The sequence below is a fragment of the Mesocricetus auratus genome, unplaced genomic scaffold (genome assembly GCF_017639785.1).
Source record: "Mesocricetus auratus isolate SY011 unplaced genomic scaffold, BCM_Maur_2.0 contig_4660_pilon_obj, whole genome shotgun sequence".
Lineage (NCBI taxonomy): Eukaryota > Metazoa > Chordata > Mammalia > Rodentia > Cricetidae > Mesocricetus > Mesocricetus auratus.
In genome coordinates, this window is record NW_024434361.1 from 13,761 (window position 1) to 38,487 (window position 24,727).

The 24,727-nt window shown below is 44.6% G+C and overlaps 1 protein-coding gene across 29 annotated transcripts in view; it reads right to left on the reverse strand.

The window, feature by feature from the left end:
* Nucleotides 1-19,577, reverse strand: part of LOC121138596 (HEAT repeat-containing protein 3-like) — a 33,329-nt gene extending 13,752 nt beyond the window's left edge. Inside the window, exons 1-9 of one of the 29 annotated variants that reach the window (XR_005875519.1) lie at nt 19,024-19,577; nt 16,590-16,734; nt 15,763-15,875; nt 15,186-15,257; nt 11,196-11,306; nt 10,724-10,956; nt 10,267-10,404; nt 7,644-7,734; nt 6,037-6,148 (exon numbers count right to left, since the gene is read on the reverse strand). Coding sequence is in view for 9 of the 29 variants with exons in the window: in XM_040741259.1 (XP_040597193.1) it covers nt 7,549-7,734; nt 9,196-9,275; nt 10,267-10,404; nt 15,186-15,257; nt 15,763-15,808 (522 nt within the window). In the remaining 20 variants the exon portion in view is untranslated. The other 28 variants (XR_005875516.1, XR_005875515.1, XR_005875517.1 and 25 more) reach the window with 28 other exon arrangements.
* Nucleotides 19,578-24,727: the final 5,150 nt, after the last annotated feature.

The following is a 24,727-nucleotide window of genomic DNA, read 5'->3' on the forward strand; positions in this document are numbered from 1 at the left end:
TGCTAAGAGTCAAACTAAATTTAATGTCAAAATAGTGTTAAGTTTCCTCTGAGATTGAAACATTTCATCCTACAGGGAAGCACCTTAAACAGGAAGGTAAACAACTCACAACTGCTTCAGGAAGTCCCTGAGACCTAGAAGAACAACAACTCCCGCTACGCTGTCCTATGATTTCCACTCCCTTCCTTACATTGGGGTGTGTGTGCACACACGCACGTGCACACATGCAGGCATATGTACAAAATAAATTAATTTTTTAAGAACAAAAAATTGGAAAACTCCCTTAAAATCTAAGAAATAAGCCAGGCAGTGGATGCACACACCTTTAATCCCAGCACTCAGGAGGCAGAGGCAGGCAAGTCTCTGTGAGTTTGAGACAAGCCTGATTTACAAAAGAGCTAGTTCCAGGACAGCCTCCAAAGCCACAGAGAAACCCTGTCTCGAAAAACAAAAACAGAAATAAACAGACAAACAAAACAAAAAACTAAGAAATAAAGCCACACAAATCAAAACAAAATCATTCAGAACCCAGAAGTCTCTTAGCAGACCTTCTTAGAACTGTTTGATGTACCTCTCAACACTAGTAAGCCTCAAAAGTTAAACTCCTAACTGTTGGTGTCTTCTTCTGGGAGCAGGAAGAATAGAAAGTCTAATGTCAGTGACAAGCCGCTTAACAAGTTTACAATCAGTTTTTAAGCAGTAATCCCTCAGGGAAATGTACATTCCTCCCTGATCCTTCTGAGAACAATACAATATCCAAGGCTTCTGTGGGTGAACTTTTCAGGGTTTACATTAAACGGTAAGGAGAAAGGAGAACAACTTCTCATCCATCAGAGGTGGCCAGCATTTTAGATTCATAATGTTTCTTTTCTAGAAACAGGCAAGAGGCTTCAGGAAAATGCATTTAGAGACCTTCCAGGTACTAGTTGACAATGATTACTTAACCAGAGCTCATTCCTATAAGACAAAACTACCAGAGTCCCTCAGCATCTCAGCATCAATTCGTTGTCACTAAACCCCAGGTTTATGCTTCATCTTAGAAAGGTTAACAGGATGGAAGCACAAGTCTTTAATAAAAGGTGATGACCATGGAGAGCACTCTTGAAGCTGACAAAAATGACTGAAGAAAATGTGGGCAGCTATGAGGCGTTCCCCAGCACCAGCCCTAAACCACACCACTGCACTTTTCCATGAAAGGTGGAAATTGTAAGAGCTGAACGTTAAACACAAAGTCACTAATGGTGCAACATTCACACACTTAGGACCACTGTCCTGCCACAGTGACAACTTCACAGTGAGAAGCTGCCAACCATGCACTCCTGGAAAGTTCTATCAGGATTCAGAGGATCTTACCATCTCTGCCACCCTAACGCAGCTGTCCCTCAGTGATTTCTTTCAGGACAGTCTAGGCATAGCAAACGCAAGATTTTTTTCTTTTTAAATAAACATAAAAGACAGGCCAAAGGGTCAAGAGCAGGCAGTGTCTTTCAAGGCTGACAAGATTCTTGTCTGGGGTTGGTGGAGGGAAGGAGCATTCTAGATGATTCTATTCTTGGCAAGAAGAGGACCTCCTGTTCCTAAGCATCTAAAGATGCTAAGGCAAGAATGTTCTAGGGAGGTAATACTATCCCAGCACTAAGGGGTTTCATCTTGGGGTGTGGTGATGGGGACCAAGGTGTGGAGGGCAGGAAGGGGATCAGCGGGTATGGAAGAAGGCAGAAAGGCAATGAGAATGCATTGGGCAGGTAATGGACAGCTAGAAGGAGAGAAGGAAGGCAGAAATGACTATGTGAGGGACATGGACAGCTGAAGGGAATTCCAAAGAAAGCACAACTGAGGCTGGCCAAGAAATAGATGAAGAAATGAAAAGCCACCGATGCTCTGGGGAAGGACCCGCAGGGGCTCCCCACCCTCAGCCCCCTGTGGGCATGTGCCCCGCTGTGCATGTGTGCCTGGCAAAGGCCACAGCGCCAGCACTTACCCCATGACTCCCTGGTTGTTGTCCCTCAGCTTCCACTGGATCCCTCTGTACAGGCCCCCGCCACCATCCGCCAGGCTGCCCCCTGCCACGTGCCCTCTGCTGGGCTACAGCAGCCTGTAGTTGAGTCCATAGGTGCTGGCCTTGTTGTCCTGCTTCTTGTTCTTGCTGCTGCTCGGAGGCGGGGTTGAAAGGCCAAGGAACACAGGGACGAGGGCGTGGACAGGAATGGCGATGCCAAGGGCCCACCGCTGTCCGCCGTGCCCAGGCCGCCATCTGGTGGTGGTGGTGGTTGTTGGTCTCTCCAGGGGCAGGAAGTCCTGCTGCTCCCTAGGCACTGTGAGGCCGCCCAGCGGGCACTCACCGAAGCAGAACATGCCATCCAGAGCCCAGGCCATTGTAGCTCCTGCCTCTGGCTGTGCCACTGCTCCTGCTGCTCCCACCCCTCAAGCCGCTGCTGCCAAGTGGTGGTTGAAGTAGAGGTTCCTCAGCCCTTGGTTGTCTCCAGATCTGCATCCACAGACTGTTGCACGGTCCAAGCTGCTTTGGCTGGAACCAGGCGACCCTTGGGTCCAAATGGCTGTGGCCACTGTCCCCGCCCCTCCCGGCCACCCGCAGGGCTGCAGCAGCCACCAGGTGCAAGGAGCCTGGCCTGCTCCAGCAGGGGCTCCAAGAAGGGCCACTCAAGCTGGAGGGTCTGAGCTCTAGCCTCCACAGCAGGCCTCCACAGGAGCGCCATGCCATGCTGTGGCGAGAAAACACTGACAAACACATGCACACACACACACTTGTTGCATATCAGGAGCAACCACAGGACAGCTAGCAACCATTTACAATATCTTCAAACATTACCAAATGTCCTCCACAAGAGGAGCAATTGCCCCTTGTGGAGAATTACTGCCTACAGACATTGTAGAATGGAGACAAATCAACTCCCCCATTCTGCCTGTGTTCCAGGCATAGAGAGACTCAGAATAACCATGAGACAGGGCAGCATGTGGTGCTCTGCCTGCTTTAGAACTCAGGACTCAGGCTCCTCCTGTCTCAGGTTCCTGAGACACAGAGACTGAACTGTATACCCAATCACATGCAGCTTATTGCTTCAGTCATAAAGTTTGGGGCAGACTTGTTAAATAGCAGCAGATGCCATGGTTTATTGCTCTGTGTGCCTGGGACACTGTTCCATTTCTAAAACCACCTCTTACGTTGCCTGAGGAAGATGGATAGCCTCACACAATTACCTTATAACAGGGTCTCCTTATAGTCCAGGATGGCCTCAACTCTAAATTCTCCTGCCTCAGCCTTACAAGTGCTGGGATTACAAAAGATGCAATCCATGTCAGGTCCATAATTGTAAAATTTTTATTTATCATTACCATGTAAGTTCAGCTGTATATGTGTATATATCTCCATGGAGGCCAAAGCACAACACTCAGAAATCTTTCCACACTGGGATCCAAGAATCTAACTCAGGCTCTCAGGTTTGTATATGAAAAAATTTTAATATGTGGAGTCATCTTACCAGCTCCCCACAAATTATTACCAAAGCTTATATCATTTGGCTTTTCATTTTCAGATATTGTATGTACCAAAGAAGGGAATTCCTGTAATTATTACAGGACAACAGACAATAGGTCAACCTTAGGATCAGACACACTTTGGACAAAATCCTACATGACATGTGATCTGTTTCATTTCATTGTGATCCCAGTTCAAAGGTTCTCTCTCTCCAGAGAGCCCCTTACATTTAACACAGCACCTTACACCATTCTTTCCTCATTATCCCTAGGACTTAGGTGGTATGTGACATAGACAGAGGTCAAGAAACACGTGCTAAACAATGGGCTTACTAGAGCTCCCCCACATTTCTTAAAGCCTGGTGTCCAACGGATACTCCAAAACTGATGCGAAAGTATTCTTTAAAAGGTCTTTAAAAGTTTGCACATTGTATGATTCACATTTTATTTTGATTAACTAAAATATTTGAGCTGGGTGCAGTGACACATGCCTTTAATCCCAGAACTCAAGAGGCAGAGGCAGATGGATCTCTGTGTTTGAGGCCAGTCTAGACAGCAAACTGATTTCCAGGACAGCCAGAGATGTTACACAGAGAATTTCTGTCTCGAATAAAACAAACAAACAAAAAACAAAACAATTTTGAGCAGTTGTTTAAATGGTACTTCTGTCATTTAAGCTTAATTGTCAGAAGATATGGCACTGTCACAGAAATTAAAGACGGAGACATGTAACTAAAGAGACTCAGTTCTTTACAAGCCAAGGTGTTTAAATAAAGACATGTCAGACAAAAGCCAGGTATAGAACTGTTCCTGGTATTACAGCATTCATGTCTACTGCCCCCTCCCTAGGTCTATCTCATCTCTAGAGAATCAATCTCTCTGGAAGCAGCTGCTTAAATGGAACTAGTGTATTAACGACACCTCTGAGAACTGGGTGGAATGGAAAGGAAGGAGGCTGCCCACCTCACCTTCTCCCTAGCTGTTGTCCTCCATACTGTATGTGTATTGCCCAATTAAATTTCAATTATAAGCGTAGGATTGGGAGCTGGGCGTTGGTGGTGTAAACCTTTAATCCCAGCACTCGGGAGGCAGAGGCAGGCAGATATCTGTGAGTTCGAAGCCAGCCTGGTCTACAAGAGCTAGTTCCAGGACAGCCTCCAAACCACAAAGAAACCCTGTCTCAAACCCACCCCCAAAAAGGAATAGGATTGGGGGAGGCACAGGAAATCTCCAAAAAAATATGGACTACTGCCATTCTCTTGGTTGCCTGCCAGAACACCAAGGTGGACCTTATGGCTGAAGACACCACATACTGCACTCACCGAACTTAGGAGAGATAAACCTGGTGCTTACCAGGAAGCCTCTGTCCTGAAGGCTGGCTCTCACAGTGCTGAGGGTGCCATGCAAGCTGCTGAGGGGGAAATGTTATCCACAGCCCTAGAGAGCTGTAAAGACTGAAAACCACAACGACAGGGCCAGCATGATACCCTCAAGAAGCTGGGCACAGTGGTACACACCTTTAACTCCCAGTACTGGGGGGGGTGCAGGCAGGTTGTGTGCCTATGTTCTTGGTGAGTTTGTAATGGGAGGGTTGTGTGTCTATGTTCTTGGTGAGTTTGTAATGGGAGGGTTGTGTGCCTATGTTCTTGGTGTGTTTGTAATGGGAAGGTTGTGTGCCTATGTTCTTGGTGTGTTTGTAATGGGAGGGTTGTGTGCCTATGTTCTTGGTGTGTTTGTAATGGGAGGGTTGTGTGCCTATGTTCTTGGTGTGTTTGTAATGGGAGGGTTGTGTGTCTATGTTCTTGGTGTGTTTGTAATGGGAGGGTTGTGTGCCTATGTTCTTGGTGTGTTTGTAATGGGAGGGTTGTGTGCCTATGTTCTTGGTGAGTTTGTAATAGGAATAACTATAGAAGGGATCATGAATTCAAGAGAGGGTGATAAGGGGAAGACAGGAGGTATTGGGGTGTAGAAACAATAGCAGATATAGTATTCATGTATAAAATCCTAAAAAAGAATACAAGAACTACTCAAATATCCTAATAAGAACCTGATACATATGACTTATTTTAATTGGCTTGACATTAATTTTTTATTCTGTTCATTTTCCAGACAGGATTTTTTATCTTTAAAATAAAAAACAGGGCTTGTCTGTGTATCCCTGGCTGTACTGGAACTCACTGAGATCTGCCTGTCTCTGCCTCCCAAGTGCTGGTTTAAAGGCATAGGTCATCACTGCCCAGATTGACATTAATTTTAAAACACACACACACACACACACACACACACACACACAACACACAAACCTACTGTCACCCCTTGATTGTCATTGGCAATGATAATACATGGCTGATTGAGTCTGGGAAAGGTTTCTGCAGGATAAATAAGATAATACTCAATCTATAGAGTTCAAGTCACTATCCTTCAACGTTCTGCTATGTCTAAGTTGTAATGTCTTTCACTACTATTACTAATATATTTACATTTCTATGTCTTTCACAGTAATTTCTAAATATTTACCAGGCTGAGAAAAAGAAGTTGCGTCAGGTGCTGTGCAAGTGTCAGAAGATCTGGGGCTCCTCCAAGATGGTCCATGTCCAGGAGAGACACAAGACTCTGGAAGCACATAAGGGCTCTACACTGAATAGTGTTCAATCTGCAAAGAAAGTGAACAGCGTTGTTTCTGTAAACTAGTACACTGGAATTCTATGGGTCAAGTGATTTTTACTACCATTACTGTTGACTTTGGTGTAGCATCTTGCCTTGTACCCCAGGCTATCCTGGAGCTCACTGTCAAGTCTGCATTGGCTTTGACTCTGTGATCCTCTTGAATACAGGGATTAGACTTATGAGCCTCCATGTGTAAACTTCAGATTAAGAGTACCTACAAGTTCAAGGGGATCTGGTCACAAAGAATAATGTGACCTGCTAATCTGACAATCAAAGTACCTGAGAACTCAAGGGCTATGAGTGCACCTCACTGTAAGTCATAAGTCTCTATTCAGCCTTGAATAGCAAACTCCTTGCTTTTATTTTTTCATTTGAATTTATAGTTTGCTGTCCCAGGGACTGATCCCAAGGCACCATTCATACTAGACAAGCACTCTACCCTGAACTTGGCCACTTTTGACTTTTGAAAATATCTGAAGACAGGGTCTCAATAAGCTTCCTGAACTTATGATCAGCCCTGTGCAGTTGAGATTACAGATCCCCACCCCAGGTCTGGTTTCTTTCTTGCTTCTTCATAGGGGAGCCACTTGGCATGTGTCCTGAGTGTGCTTAGATGTGTGCTTTGTGAAAATGGAACCACAGAATACACTTTTTATGTCTTATTCATTCTGGTCAACACAGTAAATTCTGCTGTGTTGTGAGTGGTTCCATATGACCATGAACAGACATCGAGGCTGTTTCCAAGTTGGGACAACTATGACCCACACTGCTGTGAATATTCATTCTCACACTGGTATCCAAGCACACTGGGCACAAACTTCTCCTGGCTGGTCTTGGGAGCATTTTCTAGTCAATATTACAACACTTCACATAATGACAAAATGATGTTTTTGTTTCTGAACACTGACAAGTTCTTACTTTTTAATCAAAGTTTTCCAAGTAGGGTTCCTAGATCATATGTCAACAGCAATACTGTTTGGTGAAGCAGTTTTCTCAAAAACCCAGGTTTGAAATGGAAACAGGAAAAGATAGAAGGGAAATTGTCTTAAATGAGACTTTTCTCTTAGTTTACAAATTAGCAGGGTCAGAGCACGTGTGCATTTCTAGTTCTGTCAGTTCTGCTTTACACCCAAGCTGCCAGTTTCTGCTCTGCAAGTAAACGGCTCCCACCAGCCATTCCGACTCCCCAACCGGAGGCCAGGGTAAAACTAGATTACCTTCTTTGGGATGAGGCAGTTGGTAAGAGCAGTGTGAATCTCATGGGACAGCAGCTGCCCACTGCACTCATTGAAGGAGTTTTCCATAAAGGCTTCACTTTCATCACTACTACAAAGCTCTTACCATTCATCATCAGAGAGATCTGAGGAAAAAGGGGCAAACAAGACATTACTGGGGTATCAAAGAAACTCTCACGGAAGCTGCCCTTGGTATGAGGAGTGGGAGCCAGGTGGGGGAATGTCCAGTGTACATTGGGAGCAAACCTTCACTGCAGCACATGTTGACAATAACTTCCAGAGCAGTCTGCTGAGCTGCCAGCAATGCCATGATGTCTCTCAGTTCCTTGTCAGTAGACTAAAGAAATAAAAATAAATAAGAAAAATCAGGTATCTTTCATATCAGTTTTTTTATTAGTGTCCAACTAGCTCTTGTACATCAGGCTGGTCTCGAACTCACAGAGATCTGCCTACCTCTGCCTCTGCCTCTGAGTACTTTGATTAAAGGCATGTGCTACTCCCACCCGGCCTAAACCTTAATTCTTAAATTGCCTGTAAAAAATCAGCCACACTGATATCCTATGGTGAGTGGCATAACCTTGAAAATGACATGTACTTTGTTGTTTACAAATTCAAACTGTTTTTAATGACTAAATAAAATTTCACTAATTGGATCTACTATAACTAAACAAACATTCCATTGATGTGAATATTTTAGATTATAGCCACTCTTCCATACCTCCAGGTTCTATAGTCATGGTGTTAATGAATTTCCATCTTTTTTTCCTTGTTAAAAATTCTTACTATATTGTAGTGTCAAGGGAAGGAGGGGCTCAAATTCCAGGGCTCAACCTTCCTGTCTCAGCCTAAGTATCTGGGACACAGACACACCCTACTATGACCACCTAACCAAACCAAGACCAGAAACACCTGGAGGAAAACTGCATCTGCCCTTGTCAGTATCCTATAAGTTATATAATTCTGTGTGTGTGTGTGTGTGTGTGTGTGTGTGTGTGTGTGTAAATAAATTACACTTAACTAAGAGGGTTGGAGATGTAACTCAGTGTTAAAGTGCTTGCCAAGAATGTGCAAAACCCTGGGTCTGATCCTCAGCACTAAATGCAATTAAGTAAACTAGCAAAAATCTCATCGGATCCAACATTGTATCACATGTTGTTCAGAATTTAAAGATGTCCCAGCTCTGTAGCTCTGTCTGGTCAGAATGTGTGGTGTCTGACTTAGAGCACATATTCACTGGGTATGTATGTCCATGCTATGTATGTGTGCATGTGTGTATGTATGTATGTATGTGTGTATGTATGTATGTATGCATGTATGTATGTGTGTGTGTATGTATGTATGTATGTATGTGTATGTGTATGTGTGTATGTATGTGTGTATGTGTGTATGTGTGTATGTATGTATGTATGTATGTGTGTATGTATGTATGTATGTATGTATGTGTGTATGTGTGTATGTGTGTATGTATGTGTGTATGTGTGTATGTATGTATGTATGTATGTATGTATGTGTGCATGTATGTATGTGTGTGTATGTATGTATGTATGTATGTATGTATGTATGTGTGTATGTATGTATGTATGTATGTGTGTGTATGTATGTATGTATGTATGTGTGTATGTGTGTATGTATGTATGTATGTATGTGTGTGTATGTATGTATGTATGTGTGTATGTATGTATGTATGTGTGTATGTATGTATGTATGCATGTATGTATGTATGTATGTATGTATCTTATTTCCTCATACTAGGTCCAAAGTTAAACATGTATCTAAGTTGAGTAGTGATGGCACACACCTTTAGTCCCAGCACTGGAGATACAGAGGCAAGCAGATCTTTGTGAGTTCCAGGACAGGCTCCAAAGCTATAGAGAAACCCTGTCTCAAAAAGCAAAACACAAAACAAAAATAAACAAACAAATGTATGTATATATGTCTTACGATGCATTACCATTTTCTTTTCCAGAATGTTTGCATTCATTTAAAATGAAACTAATGAGCCAGGCATGGTAGCACACACCTTTGATCCCAATACTCAGGAAGCAGAGGTGGATGGATCCTGGTAAGCTTGAGCCCAGTACGGTCTACATATAAGTTCCAGGGCAGCCAGAACTACATACTGACACTGTCTCAAAGGAACAAAAAATAAAATCCCACCAACAAATGCCTTGTCTAAAGGCTCAGAAAACCAAGGAGGGGGAGCAGAGTTAGGAAAGGTTCTCATTTAGAGAATAAAGTCTCATTTTGGAGGATGAAGAGATCTTGAAACTCGGCTAGGCAACAACATGCTTTGTGTTATACCATGTGGGGTAAGTTCACACAACTGCACACACCTATATTAATAAAAAAGATAAGCAGGGCAGTGGTGGTGCACACCTTTAATCCTAGCTCTCTGGAGGCAAAGGCAAACAGACCTCAAAGTCTGAGGTCAGTCTGGTCTACAGATCAAATTTCAAAATAGCCAGGGCTACAGAGAAATCCTGTCTTGAAAAAACAAACAAAAAAATCCAAAAGAAACAATTTTTTATAAATGCAAACATATTCTAGAAGGCTCCATAACTATGGGAAACCAGGTCAGTTGAGGTTCTCTGCTCGCTGGGCATAGTGGTGCCCACCTTTAATCCCAGCACCCAGGAGGCAGAGCCAGGAGGATCTCTGTAAGTTGGAGGCCAGCCTTACAGGACAGCCAGAGCTACACAGAGAAACCCTGCCTTGAAAACCCCTGCCCCCAAAAAGGTCTCTGTGCTCTGATACTAAGGTTTTTCAGACCAGACAGAGCACAGAGCTGGCACTGTAAAATGAAGGAAGAGTAAATCTTGTCCCCCACTTCTATCCATTACAAGCTACTAGACATTTGGATGAACCTTACCTGCTACCAGTGTCTTTAGCACAATGTATTCCATAGAGGTAGCAGGACAAAGCAAAGCAGACTCCAGCACATGCAGTGCTGCATCCATATACTTTAGGAGTTCTGGGTTATCTTCAATAACTGTCTGCAAGCAATATGCTATAAGATAAATCAACAATTTTAGGATAATGCACACCGATATAACTCATACAAAAATGTACATTTTTATAACTCATACAAAAATGTACATTTTTACAACTTCTAGACACATCTGCTTATATATATGTATATATGCTTTAATTCAAGATTGTACACAAAAAAGATGATTAACAACTACAGGGCCAGATATCTGAATTTTGTCTTCTTTACATCTAATGCTTTACAGAACTATACTCTCATAGACTACAACTTAAAAGCAGTTAAATGTTGTAGCAATGTTCAATTACAATTACTAGTAATATCTATACTTTATCCTCACCTTATACATTTATCATAGGCCAGTGTCATGGAGTTTATGACCAAGATCTAGTCCATATACGACATGCTTAACAGCAGCCTGTTCTTGTTGGCTTTGGGGAATGTGCTGGAACTCACTCTGTAGATCAGGCTAACTTCGAACTCACAGAGATCCGCCGGCCTCTGCCTCCCGAGTGCTGGGATTAAAGTCGTGCTCCACCAACGCCCGGCGTGGTGTCCTTTTCTGACAAAACACTGTATACATAATATATAAATAAATCTTTAAAAATGTATTTTAGGTATTTAGTAATATAATCAAAATTATTTTCTGAGCTAAGAATAAATTAAACACAATTCCTTACTCTGTATTTCCAGAAAGAAATATATTATTCTGGTACTTTTATAAAAATAACATAAAACCAAAACCAAAATGTTAGAAAGGATTTCATCTATATGTTTTTATTTGACTGGTACATGCAAGCTGATGTACTTACATGAAGCACATGGAGAGTAAACTGTGTAAGTCACATGCCACTTTTCAAGATAGGGCAGCACTGCACACATTTTAAAAGGTTTTCCAGCAAAGTTTTGGGGGCAGCTTCTTCCTAAACAACAACAAAATTGTTACTTATGTATCTAACCAATCAAAACTTACAGATTATGGTTTCAGCTTCACAAAGACAGCTAATAAAATCATTTCAAAGTCCTGTTCCAGGGCTGGAGAGATGGCTCAGAGGTTAAGAGTATTGACTACTCTTCAAGAGGTCTTGAGTTCAACTCCCAGCAACAACATGGTGGCTCACAGCCATCTATAATGAGATCTGGCACCCTCTGCTGGTCTGCAGGCATACATGCAGGAAGAACTCTGTGTACATAGTAAAAAATAAATCTTAAAAACAAAGTCCTAACCCTTGACTTCAGTAGTGCTTTTTTGGTCCTGCAGCCGGAGTCAAACCCTGAAATAAGACATGTCTTTGCAGGGCTGAGATGGCTCAGTAGACTAAAGAGCACATGCTGCTCTTGCAGGAGACTGGAGTTCAGTTCTCAGTACATGGTGGCTTACAACGGTCCATAACTCCAATTCTAGTGGGCCCAGCACCCTCTGCTGCCCTCCTTGGTACTAGGCATGCACACTTGAAAGGAAAATGCCCATACACATTAGTATGAATATAATAATTTAAAAAGGGCAGTGGTGGTGTGCACCTTTAATCTCAGTACTTGGGAGGCAGAAGCAGACGGATCTCAGTGAGTTGGAGGCCAGTCTAGTCTACGAAGCGAGTTCTAGGACAGCCTGGACTGTTACACAGAGAAACTCTGTCTACAGCAACAAAACCCAAATATAATAAATAAAACAAAATAAAATAAAGGACCAGGTTCAATTCCTAGGACCCACACTGTGTGTGGCTCACTACCTCCTCGGATACCAGACACGCATGTGGTACACATATACATATGCATGCAAAATACTCATACATTTAAAATAATAAAATCTAAACAAATTTAACAAAAACTTAAAAAGCCCATGTCTTTGTGCTGTCTGTGTGGTTCTGCCATAGACAGCATGTCTAGCAAATATAAGGCCCTGGATCTGAGGCCCAGTGCTGAAAAATAGGTTCCATCCCAATTGTACTTTTAGGCAGAAACTAAACCTGCGTCCAGCTTCCTATGACTAGTCCAAAGCTGGGTGGTATAACATATCTGTGGTCCCAGCAACTGGAGAAGCAGGGCAGGAGGATCGCTTGAGCCTAGAAGTTAGAGGCCAGCCTGAGCAAGATAAGAAGGAGATCCCAAATCCAAAAAGATAAGGGGTAGAGGGAAGAGGAAAAAAACAACAATACAGATGAGCAGAACATTCTCTTGGCTTTAATAATGCCTTTATACTTGTTCACATTTCCCACTCTGCCCCTTCCTTGGAGCAGTAACTAGAACTCATTCAAATCATACTTTGCAGCCTTCATAATGCTTAGGAATAATACTTAAGTGAAAGTCTTTTCTGGGTAAGGCACCAAAGTACACCATTATGTTGTATTAAACATCATCAAGGCTGGGCGGGGCTGGCTCACGCCTTTAATCCCAGCACTCGGGAGGCAGAGGCAGGCGGATCTCTGTGAGTTCGAGGGCAGGCTGGACCAACAGCCTCAGAAACAATACAGAGAAACCATGTCTCGTAAAGCCAAAAAAAAAAAAAAACATCATCAATAGCAGTGCTTACCCTCAAGCCTCACGACCTAAGTTCAATTCCCAGGACCCGCATGGTAGACAGAAAGAACTGTCTCACACAAGTAGTCCTCTGACTTCAGCATGGGCTGTGGCATGTTAGTAAACCTGTATGCATGTACACTTGCCCACAGTAAATGTATGTAATATAATAGTTTTAAAATAAACTAACAGAAAGTCATAACCTTTATTTTACATATGTAATATTATATGTATGTACCTGAGTGCACATATGTACACTACATGTATGCAGGGCCTGCAGAGATCAGAAGACTGAGCTACCATGTGGGTGCTGGGTACCAAACTCAGGTCTTCTGCTGAGCCATCTCCCCAGCCCTATGTTTTAACCTTTTCTAGGTATAAAATGAATGACTTTTTTAAAGCAAGTGTTGTATATGCTAAGCATATGCTCTACCACTAAGTCATCCCTCAAGTCAAAATATGACTTTTTAATTTCTAAAATATTTTATTACTTTAAGTTGTGTGTGTGTGTGTGTGTGTGTGTGTGCTCATATGGATTTGTGCACACATGGGCAGAATCTAAGAGAAGGCTGGAGTTACAGGTAGCTGACATGGGTGCTGGGAACTGAACCTGTGTCCTCTAAAAGATCAGTATGCACTCTGAATAATGGAGCCACACCTACAGCTCCAAAATATGATTTTTCAGAACAAAATTGTATTTCAACTGCTTGTACGCAAATTGTATTTTGCTTGGAGAGTCTCTTATGCATATGTATACATGTACATGTTCATGCATGTACAGTGTTTATGGGTCTACAGAGTCAATGTGTAACCTATTTTATGAGACAGGGCATCCCATTGAATCTGGAACTCACAGGCTACTTAAATTTTATTGCATGTTTTTAATCAAAGTTATAACATTTAATATAAAATATGTATCTTGGAGCTGGAGAGATTGCTCAGCAATTAAGAACACTGGTTGCTCTTCCAGAAGTCCTGGGTTCAATTCCCAGCCCTCACATGACAACATACAACCTCTGTAACTCGAGTCCAAGAAGATCTATTGCCCTTTTCTGGCCTCTTTGGGCACTACACACACAGGTAATACACAGATATTCATGCAGGCAAAGCACCTAAACACATAAACTAAAATGAAAAAAATGTGATTTTGTTTTGGACAGAAAACTTAGCAGTGAAGAGCACTTGCTGTTCTCACAGAGAACCTGGGTTCATTCCCCAGCACCCACACAGTCGCTTTTAATCACTAGCCTAGCAACTCCAGTTCCAGGGTATATGGCGCCCTCTTCTGGACTCTGCAGGCACCAGGCTGTAAGTACATATATGTAGACAAAACACTGATATACTTTAAAATGTTAAAATATGTATGTATTTTCATAGAAAAATCAAAATTCAGGCAGGCAGTGGTGGCACACACCTTTTAATCTCATTATTCAGGAGGCAGAGGCAGGTGGATATCTGTGAGTTTGAGGCCAGCCTGATCTACAAAGTTAGTTCCAGGACAGCCAGGCTGATACATAGAGAAATCCTGCTTCAAAAAACAAAACAAAGCAAAACAAACAAGCAAACAAAAAAGAGCTAGGGAAATGGCTCATGACTTAAGTGCACTGGCTGCTCCTCCAGAGGTCCTGAGTTCAACTCCCAGCAACCACATGGTGGTTCACAACCATCCATAATGAGATCTGGTGTCCTCTTCTGGCACGTGTATACATGATAAAAAAGAAAAGATAAATATAACCATATAAAATAGTCTGTTGCCAGGCAGTGATGGTGCATGATGCCTTTAATCCCAGTGCTCTGGAGGCAGAGGTCGGTGGATCTGTGTGAGTCTGAGAACAGCCTGGTCTACAGAGTTAGTTCTGGACTGCCTCCAAAGCTACAGAGAAACCCTGTCTCAAAAAAAATTATGTATCGTGTGTGTGTGTGTGTACATGATATGTATAGGAATGCATGCAATTGCACAAATGCACAGGTCAGAAAACTCTGTGGAGTCCATCGGCCCCTTCCCCATTTAAATGGCTTCTGAGGATGAAACTAGGTCTAATGTCTACTGCAAGCACCCAGACATCTTGCTAGCCCATAATTTCCTTTTCTTAAGGACTTCTTTGTAATACATTGTTGACAGTGTCAAGTAACACATTTAAAAGTTGTCTAAACACAGAAATCTTATGGCTGAATAAAACATGCTTTCTCAGTCCAAATTATTAAATGAAAGGAAGTCATTCCCACTTAGGAATCAAGTTATCAGCTGCACTGCATTTTCCCTTAGAAAGCAATTGACAACTTACTTCTCCAGCGTCCAGTGGCAGGTTGTAAGCAATGAATATACTCAGTAAGTCTTCTTTCAAAAGCCTTGAGATCTAGACAAAGAGAGTTCAGTTCTCTACCTGTGCTTGCCAGTCTGAACTTACTAAAGTGAAATTTAGGTGGATAACTGCTACGGGTCTTACACATCAAACCACGTGTCGTGCATTGTTGGCTTATGATGACAGTTTTAAGTAAACAACAAAAACATCACTGTTCTTTAATTCCAATTTATGGAAACCAGTTGGTCTACTTTTAGAAGCTTGAAAAAATGGTAGTGGAAGACCATTCAGAGCCATAAGCTGGAATTGGGGGAGTTGCAGACAAAAGGACCAAAACCTGGCTGAATTCTAATTCTGTGGAACCAATTCTACTTGACTGCAATTATGCAATTCAGGCTCTAGTTATTATTAATTGATGGTTATGTAGCATGGGCTTACTAGACTTCCGTGGACAGATAACAGGCTGTGCAAAGATACTCCCTGCCCTCCTTGATATGGGCTACCAGTGACCGTGCAGGCAGCAGCACAGCACCTACCCTTGTGCCGTGACAGGGCGTACCTCTGAATGAAGTGGGTGCTATTTCCACAGTGAAGGCCAAGAGCATGTGGGAACCCGGGCAATTACTGGAAGCCGAGGAAGAAATTAGGGTTCTGGCTCTAGGGGCTGTCAGACTTTAAAAAAACAAAAAAGAAAAAAAGAAAAAGAAAACAGATCCACAGTCCACAACACTAAGGACTACACAATGAGAAGGGCCCCAGCCCGAGCCAGGAGAACGAGGCGCCCTCCTTGGCCTGCCCTCCCTGGCCTGCCTCGGGGAAGGGCGGCAACACACTCCACCTTCTGCCTGCTCCACGAGTTCATGTCGGGCAGCACCTCCAGTCACCTCCAAGGCCCAGTCCACATCGCAGCCCTCAGTCCCCGCCCTCCAGCAGCACCAACTCCCACTCTAACCACTCCCCTCAGCCCCTCCCTTCGCACCACCCATTTTCTAGAAACGCTGATTTTACTGGGTGTCTTTGTCAGACCTCTTAACTAAAGTAGTTTTCTATTGGCTAATTTCAGCAAACGCCTTCAGGGACCTAGGGTTAGAAGGTCAGCGGGGAAGGGCCAAGAAGAGCAGGCAGTCAGGCTGTGATAGCCATGGCGCCACCTACTGCGTCGGGAAGGAACTGCAGGCTGGCCAAGCGTTCTTCACTTCTACACATTTATTTGGTTTCTTTTTCAGTTCTTTCACTTTCTAAACAGCAATTGAGCGCCCACTACTTTCTGGGAAGTGTTCTGTTGCTGAGGGTAGATCAACAAGCTATCCTTGCCCTCAAGAAACTAAAATATGTTCAGTGGTAAGTAACTAGAAGCCCTCAAATAGATTTCTTGATTAATGGTACCTCTTTTCTTAGATATCCACCTCCTTCAAGAAGGGTTTTCACTCTTCTTGATCTGCCTGCTGAGTGCTGGGATTAAAGGCAGGCAGATCTCTGTGAGTTCCAGGCCAGGCTGGACCGACAGCCTCCAAAACAATACAGAAAAACTCTGTCTCATAAAACCAAAAAAAGAGAAAGAAACAAAGTTGGTTTCCTTCCAGCCGTGCAAGGATAGTTGGACATACAAAAATCACTAAGAAGAGTTCGGCACATAAATAGACTTCAGGACAGAAAGTACATGCCCAAGTCATCAGACAAGATGGTGTGCACCTATGATCACAGCTACCTCCTGGTAGCAGCAGGAGGATCCAGAGTTTAATGATTTCCTCGGCTACATAGCAAGTGTGAGGCCAGTGTGGGCTGCATGAGATCCTGTCTCAAAGGAAAAAATACTGAAAGAAAACATAGAATCATTTCAACTGATGCAGGGCAAGATGTCTACAAGTTCAGATCCTCTCATGATAAAATCTTGGAAAGCACTAGGAATTGAAGGAACATACGTATCTATTACATAACAGACCTTTCTGGGGCGATACAACACATGTCCATGCACTCAAGAAAAAGCACCTTCATCAGACCAAAGTAATGATTGTAGCAAAGTCCAACTTGGTAATTCGAGGGGCTTTTATTGGGGATACTAACAGAAGTGTTGGGGAGGGATCTTTATAGGAGTAGGGATCACCAAAAAGCCCAGCCCAGTACTGGTGGCAACTCACAAACCTTAAGCCCACAGTTGTCTCTATAGCTTTTGGAGCTTGCAGAGAGCTCCAAAAAATAAATGCGAATTGCCAATAAGTATTTGAAAATGTGTACCACATTCTTATCTATCAGGGAAATACAAACTAAAATTAATTGGGCTGGGCCGTGGTGGTGTATACCTTAATCCTAGCACTCAGGAGGCAAAAGCAGGTGGGTCTCTGAGCTGGAGGCCAGCCTGGTCTACAGAGTAAGTTCCAGGACAGCTAGGGATACACAGAGAAACCCTGTCTCAATAAATGAATAAACAAACAAACAAACAAACAACAAAACCCCAACTAATTTGGAATTCATTTCCCTCCCTTGTCGTTTAACGCCCTGCTTATATAGCAGTCACCACAGCAGCACATGGCTGTGGCTGCCCATCACCACACACAGGTACACATCCCACCGGCTGCTGCCACCACAGGGACTGTCCAGACAATGACCAAGAGCAGATGGCTGTCCGGGCCATGAGCCTAGAACACACACTGGCCTAGGAGAGGCACCATCCAGCAACTCTGTCTCCCCACGCTGGGAGAGCCCACGATGCACCCACCAATAGAGGTCGGCATGTCGCGCTCTCTCCTGGTGCCTGTGGCTTTCCCTCTTTCTTAAAAACAAAAACAAAAAAACCACCACGACTAACAACAACAAAACTCTGCAGCCAGGCCAAGGAGTATTTCCCTGGCACATCCGAGCAAATCAATACCCCGCGCAGCTTGCACAGCCAGCCTCAGCCCCGTCCATCCCCTCCCCCACCCGCCCCCACTCGCGACCCCGAGCGCCAGCCCAACTCCATTATCTGCCCTGGACTCCATTATCTGCCCTGGGCTCGCGAGTCCGGCCCAGGTAACAACTTCCCCAAACGGAAAGGGTCAAAGCAAGGCGCATCCACACTCTCCCGTGCCCGCGGGGACTCGGGCTGCCCGGGCTTCCAGACCAGTCGGTGTTGCTTCCCGGCTGCGAGCAGCAGGCGGCGAGTCCAGCACACGCTCGCCCCACGGCAGCAGCTCGAGGCCGCCCGACCCTGCTCAGCCCCCGAAGGTCACCGCACGCGCGGAGCTCCAGCCCCGCGAGCGCCCAGGTAGCGGCGGTCCCGCGCGTCCCCATCCCCACCTTCCCGCCCGCGAGCGCGCACGGCGCAACTTTACCGCGGGCGCTCCCGCGCACACGCGCCGAACGGCCGACACGCAACTGGCCCGCGGCTGCCGGTCCTCTCCCGCCCGCGCCCGCCCCGCAGCCCGCGCCCGCCCCGCAGCCCGCGCCCGCCCCGCAGCCCGCGCCCGCCCCGCAGCCCGCGCCCGGCCCGCAGCCCGCGCCCGGCCCGCAGCCCGCGCCCGCCCGCAGCCCGCCCGCCCCAAGTTCGTTCCCCGCCGCCGCGGCCTGCGCGGAGGGAGGATCGGGCGCGGGGAGACGCCGAGGGGCGGCAAGAGTGGAGAAAGTGCAGATAAAAGCAACAGGAGCTCCACCCGCGGACGGAAAAGTGGCCGGCGCGGCGGCGGGATGCGGCGCGGCTAACGGTCCCCGCGGCCCCGCGAGCCACTAGGCGCAGAGGCGGGTGAGACGTAACGGTCCAGGACGGCGGGGGGAGGGAGGCGCACTACTTTACTTTCCCACTCCACTCGGCCCCGCGCCCGCGCCGCGCCCCTCCATTACTCACCTTTATTGCGCAGAGGATTCGCCTGCTTTCTGCGCTTACACCTGGGGCCATCCGCCTTGATCCTCTCGCTTGTGTCTAAATGCTCCAGTCACCTCCTCCCCCTGCTCACAACCTCCGGCCCCTCCCCCCCGCCGCACCTGGTTTAGGACACTCACGGCTTTAGGACATCACCTTCCTAACTCCTAGCTGTGCTGCAGGGATGGCCAGAACCTTGTTGGCTAGGGCCAGGGCGGTTTGCGGCAGCTTCGACGCAGCGGAGTTTCAATTGGGGAGGCGAGGGGAAAGTTTTGCTGAGGTGTGGTGGGGTGACAGAGGAGGGTGCTGACACCCTGGGGACAGGGCCAGGAGGCAACAGGGTAGCCACCTGGACCAGGTGGAGCTGTTGGCATGGGCCACACCCGCGCAGACCCCCGCGGACATGTGCGCACTCCTCGGATCCGGGGCTCTCCAGCTGTTGGTGCTGCGACCCGCGCGTGCGCGCCAGGGACGTGGACAACATGCACGCGCGGCGAGCTACCTGGTCGTTCTGTCTAACTACCTCCCCTCCCACAGACGCTCGGGTTTCCCCAGCCTACCCGGACAGGAAGTGACAGCAGTTGGGTTGAACTTCAGCTGGACACAGAAGGAGGCTAGAAATTCTGCTCTCAGGAAAGCAGCATGAGTAATGGCCTGCAAGGTGCCAGACTCACTTCCTCATCCTCGCCTAGCTCACCTGCTGTCACCTTGCCTACCCTGCCCTGCAGGGTCCTAGGGTGGCCAGGTTCGTGAGCCTTGCAACTTGCCCATGAGGCATAAACACCCTAGGAGAGCACGCCTGGAAACCTGTAATCCGAAATGTCCAGAGCATGAGTCAGGAGGGTGGCCAAGTGTTCAAGCGAGCCTGCACTACAGTGGAGCTCTGACTCAAAATAACCTCAGTTTCACACATATCTGAGCAGTTTAATGACCTCGAGGCTAAAAGCAAAGCTGGCTAGTGTTCCCTGAGGCTGATTATTACCTGAAGTCCTTGACTTTGTACAAAACCCAAAATGCCTTGATACTCGTCTTCAGTAATTAGAATTTAAATTTACCTTTCTCTCCCTGCTTCCCACCCCTTTTAAAGGAGGAGTTGTTAAGGGACAACTTTTTTGAGGTAATTAACCTAAGCCATTATTTCAGATAAGCAATTATTAAATGTTAATGTATAAATGTGAGAGTTATGAATAGAAGCAACTGAAACATGCCTTAGAGTAGAAGGAATAATACACTAAACCAGCACAGTGCTGATGCATGAAAGCTGCCTGGTAAGTTTCTGCCAGCAGATGTTGCCATGCCTGAGGCAGGATATTTATTGTGTGAGTAGTCATGGTGACATACACCAGCAGTCTATGCTTATGGGAGGTGGAGCAGTGAAGGTCACAAGTCTCAGACCAACTCTGGCTGTATAGTGAGACCCTGTCTGCTCCCAAAAACACCCTCCAACCCCTAGTGTTAAGAGTCATTAAACTCAAGTTAAGTGTACATTTATTGTGTCTGAATAATGGGACTACACATGTTCTTTGCACATCAGGTCTGTACTTGTGGCAAAAAGAGACTTTTTCTTGGTCCTTGTACAAAAGGCAGTGTTTCTTTTCCTCAGTACCATGTTACCCGACTTACGCTAGCACCTGTGCAATGGGAGAGTGGATGCTCTCATCTCTGGTAACTCACTACTCAATAACCTTTTTTTTTGGTTTTTTGAGACAGGATTTCTCTGTATTGTTTTGGAGGCTATCCTGGAACTCCCTCTGTAGACGAGGCTGGCCTCAAACTCACAGAGATCTGCCTGCCTCTGCCTCCCCGAGTGCTGGGATTAAAGACTTGGGCCACCAATGTCTCAATAAGCTTTTGTGAAGAAAAAGGGGAGCAGAATATGTAAGTTTGTATTGGTGTCTAGCACTTGTTAAACTGTAATGAAAGACCACAACAAAAAACATCTTCAGTGCTAATAAAACACTTTAAAGGCATAATCTTATGGAATTTCTACAAAGTGCTTTCTTCCCCGAGGCTAAAAGCAAATTCTTACCCCTGAGGAAAAAGTCTCCCCAGGGGCAGGTGGAATGATTGCATTGAGAGCAAAAGTGACAGCCAGATAACCTGGTGAGCTTAAGCTGGGATGTTGTCTGGAGTTCCAGTTGGCTTTCAGGGGGTGTGCTGCTGAAGGAACTGCATCTCCAGGCACCAGACTCACTCGCAGTCAAATGGCACAGTCTGTAGTGCAGCTGGTGAGTTGGCAGGTGGGACTTCACTATCCCTCTCTTAAGTTAAAGGTTAAAAGAGAAACCATGAATTTTTTCTTGGTTTGAATTTCACAGACAACAGTTTGAATGAGCTGACACAAAATGCATAATATATAAAGACAAGAGAGTTCTGGCTGTTGTTTTGTAGACCCCAAGTTTCGGGATGAGCTATAGCAACCCCTCTAGGTGCACTGGCTTTGCAACAGAAAATTGAATGAGACATTGGGCAGTATACTGGGCATAGGAGACTTCATAGCCTGCCCCCACAGTGACACACTTGCTCCAATAAGGCTATACCCACTCCAAGAAAGTCACACCGACTAATAGTGCCACTCCCTGTGAAATTATGAGGGTCAATTACATTCTAAGTACCATAGGATGTTAGACTTCATCAAATGCTTTATTTACCTTGATTGATGTGATCATGTGGTTTCTAGTCTGTTAAATTTTTTGTATTGCATGTATGGATGAAGCCCAGTTGCTTATGGTAAATGATCATTTTCATATGTAGTTGAATTCTGTTTCCAATGATTTGATTTAATTGAGAGATTTCATGCATTCTTTTTTTTTCTTTTTTCTTTTTTACATTATACTTTTTTAAAATTTTAAATAGCTTGTTTTACATGTCAATCCCAGTTCCCTCTCCCTCCCCTCCTCCCGCACTCCCCTTCCACCCTCCCTCCCACCCTATTGCCAAATCCTTCCACATAGGGGATGTCTAGAGTCTATCATTTTACTCTTGGTAGGGTCAAGGCACTCCCCTAAGAGTCCAGGCTGAGAGAGCATCTCTCTTTGTGCTATAGGCACATGAAGACAGATTGTATACCAGGGATAGACACTGATCCACAGCTCAGAGCCCCATAGGTTGTCCAGGCCTTCTCACTGACACTCACATTTGGGGGGTCCAGATCAGTCCCATTCTGGCCTCCCCACTGTCGGTCTGGGGTCCAAGAGCACTCCCCTGTTCAGATCAGCTGTCTCTGCTGGTTTTTCCAGCCCATTCTTTGCCAATTTGCTCATCAATCCTCTCTCTCTGTCACTGGGTTCCTTGGGTTCAGTTCAGTGCTTAGTTGTGTACCATGTTTGTCTTTTTGTGACTGGGTTACCTCACTCAGGATGGTTTCTTCCAGTGCTATCCATTTTCCTGCGAATTTCAAGATTCCATTGTTTTTTTTTCTGCTGAGTAATACTCCATTGTGTAAATGTACCACATTTTCTCTATCCACTCTTCAGTTGAGGGGCATCTAGGTTGCTTTGAAAATTGGACAAATCCATGCCAAATATTAGTGGCACATGCTTGTAATCCCAGCACTCGGGAAGCAGAAGCAGGTGGATTTCTATGAGTTCGAGGCCAGCCTGATTTACAGGGTGAGTTCCAGAGCAGTCAAGGATAAACTGACAAATTCTGTCTCAAAACAAACAAACAAACAAACAAAAACCAAAGCCCTTTTCCAGTCACACTGAATCTGCCAGAGGATCCAGTCTCAACTTACATGGGTGGAGTCTTGGCTTCCCCCTTGAGGGCACCCTATGACCTCCTACTCTTTACTTTGCAAGGTCCAGTGATGCTTCAGGTTTACTCAGGTTCAATGGCCTCTGAGACATATCTGTGGCACAAGTTCTGTTCTGTGATCAATGTGATTGCTCCTGTTCACATAGTTTGACCTGAAGTTGTTTTGAGCTACTCAAGTTTGTCCCCTTCCATTGAAAAGTCAGGCTGCAAGTATTTCCCCAGGACTGGCAACTGCTGAGAGCCAATCATCTGAACATTCGACATCAGACAAAAAGACCTTATTGCAATGTTGTCACTTATTCCTGGCCTACTCCTTTTCTGGGGGAGACCTCACTTGTCACCAACCTGTGATGGGCCACATCTCTAAGGTGTTTTGGGTGTCTCTGGGTGTGCAAATAGCCTTGTGTGACTGCTGCAGCTGTCACAGAAACCCTCCTGCCTGCTTATCTCTTCCCTCATTAGTTAGCAAGGGAAGCAGGCAGAGGCTGAGGCCCCAGCTCCAGGATGAGATCTGCTGCCTTGCCTAAAGTCAGAAAGCTCTGCCATGCTCCCACTGCCTGCTTCCTCTCCTGGCCTTGCCAGGTCTCTGGATTGCTCTAGCCTGTTTGGGGAGAAGGACTGGCCCCAGATGGGTTTCTCATAAGCCAAGTCAGTTTAAACTATTATGTAAAAAGACTGTATCATATGAGACTTGAATTTCGTATAAATAAATGTTTGTGAACGCTAAATAAAAGAATAGTTTAAAAAATGAGAAGAAATAAATAAAAAATTGACAAATTGAAAACGATGGCTGGAGTTCAATAAATTTCTCACTATAGCTTATTGAACAAGTATATAAAGTTCTGTGTATCTACTTATAATTAAATAGTCTTTGAAAATTTCATATATCTAACAATGTTTCTTGATCGTATCTCCCCCCAGCTGTCTCTTCTTATTCCAAATACATTTCCCTCCCAACTGATCTTGTGCATGCTTTGTGCAAGTAACCACAGCAACAGTTCATGTGTTCAATGGACATGTAATATACAGAGAGCAGCATTTTGCCTCACTCCTCTCTATTCTCAGCTCTTACATTATTTCTACCCTCTCACTCATGATATTCACTGAGCCTATAGATATGTGCATGAGCACTCATAGCGCTTATTCTCAGTACTTTGAACAGTTATGAATCTTTGCATTGACTATTACCTACTACAAAAAGAAACTTCTCTGATTAAGGTTGAGAATCACAAATCTATAGACAAAACCATAAATATTTAGAAGGCAGTTTGTCAACTGTTTTATAGACCAGCATCAATAGTTTCTCCCTTTTCCTATGGTTTCCCTGACTGTGATTATTGACCATGAAACTGAGATTTCGATTTTATAATAGTTTATCTTCTGGGATCAGCATTTTTCTGTAATGCACTTCTATTCGAACTTTTAAAAAAATGTTTTATGTATATAAGAGATCCTAAAGACTTCAAGAAAATTCTCTAATATCATTGAAGCTTGAAGTTAATAAGGCCATTGTATCCTAGTATTTATAACAAATATAATTATAAAATGTAGAAAAATGTAAAATGTAGAAAAAAAGTGAAGGCGGATCTCTGTGAGTTCGAGGCCAGGCTGGACCCACAGCCTCCAAAACAATACAGAGAAACCCTGTCTCATAAAAAAAAACAAAAAAGTGAATATATTTCAATTAAACTAATTTTATTCTATATGTGAGAGTATAGTAACACCTGAAAATTAACTGTTCCATTCTATATACTCTTAGGAAAATGGAGCTTCAGAAAATCTTGCATAATGTTTCTTCCAGATCAAAAAAAATTCTCAGTACTATTCATAGGAAAACAAGCAAACAGAAAACCAAAACACAAGAGAAAATCATCCCAGAAAGCTAGGTGTCGAAAAGCATTTCCTCATTCTGGTAGTATGAATGAATTCCTCA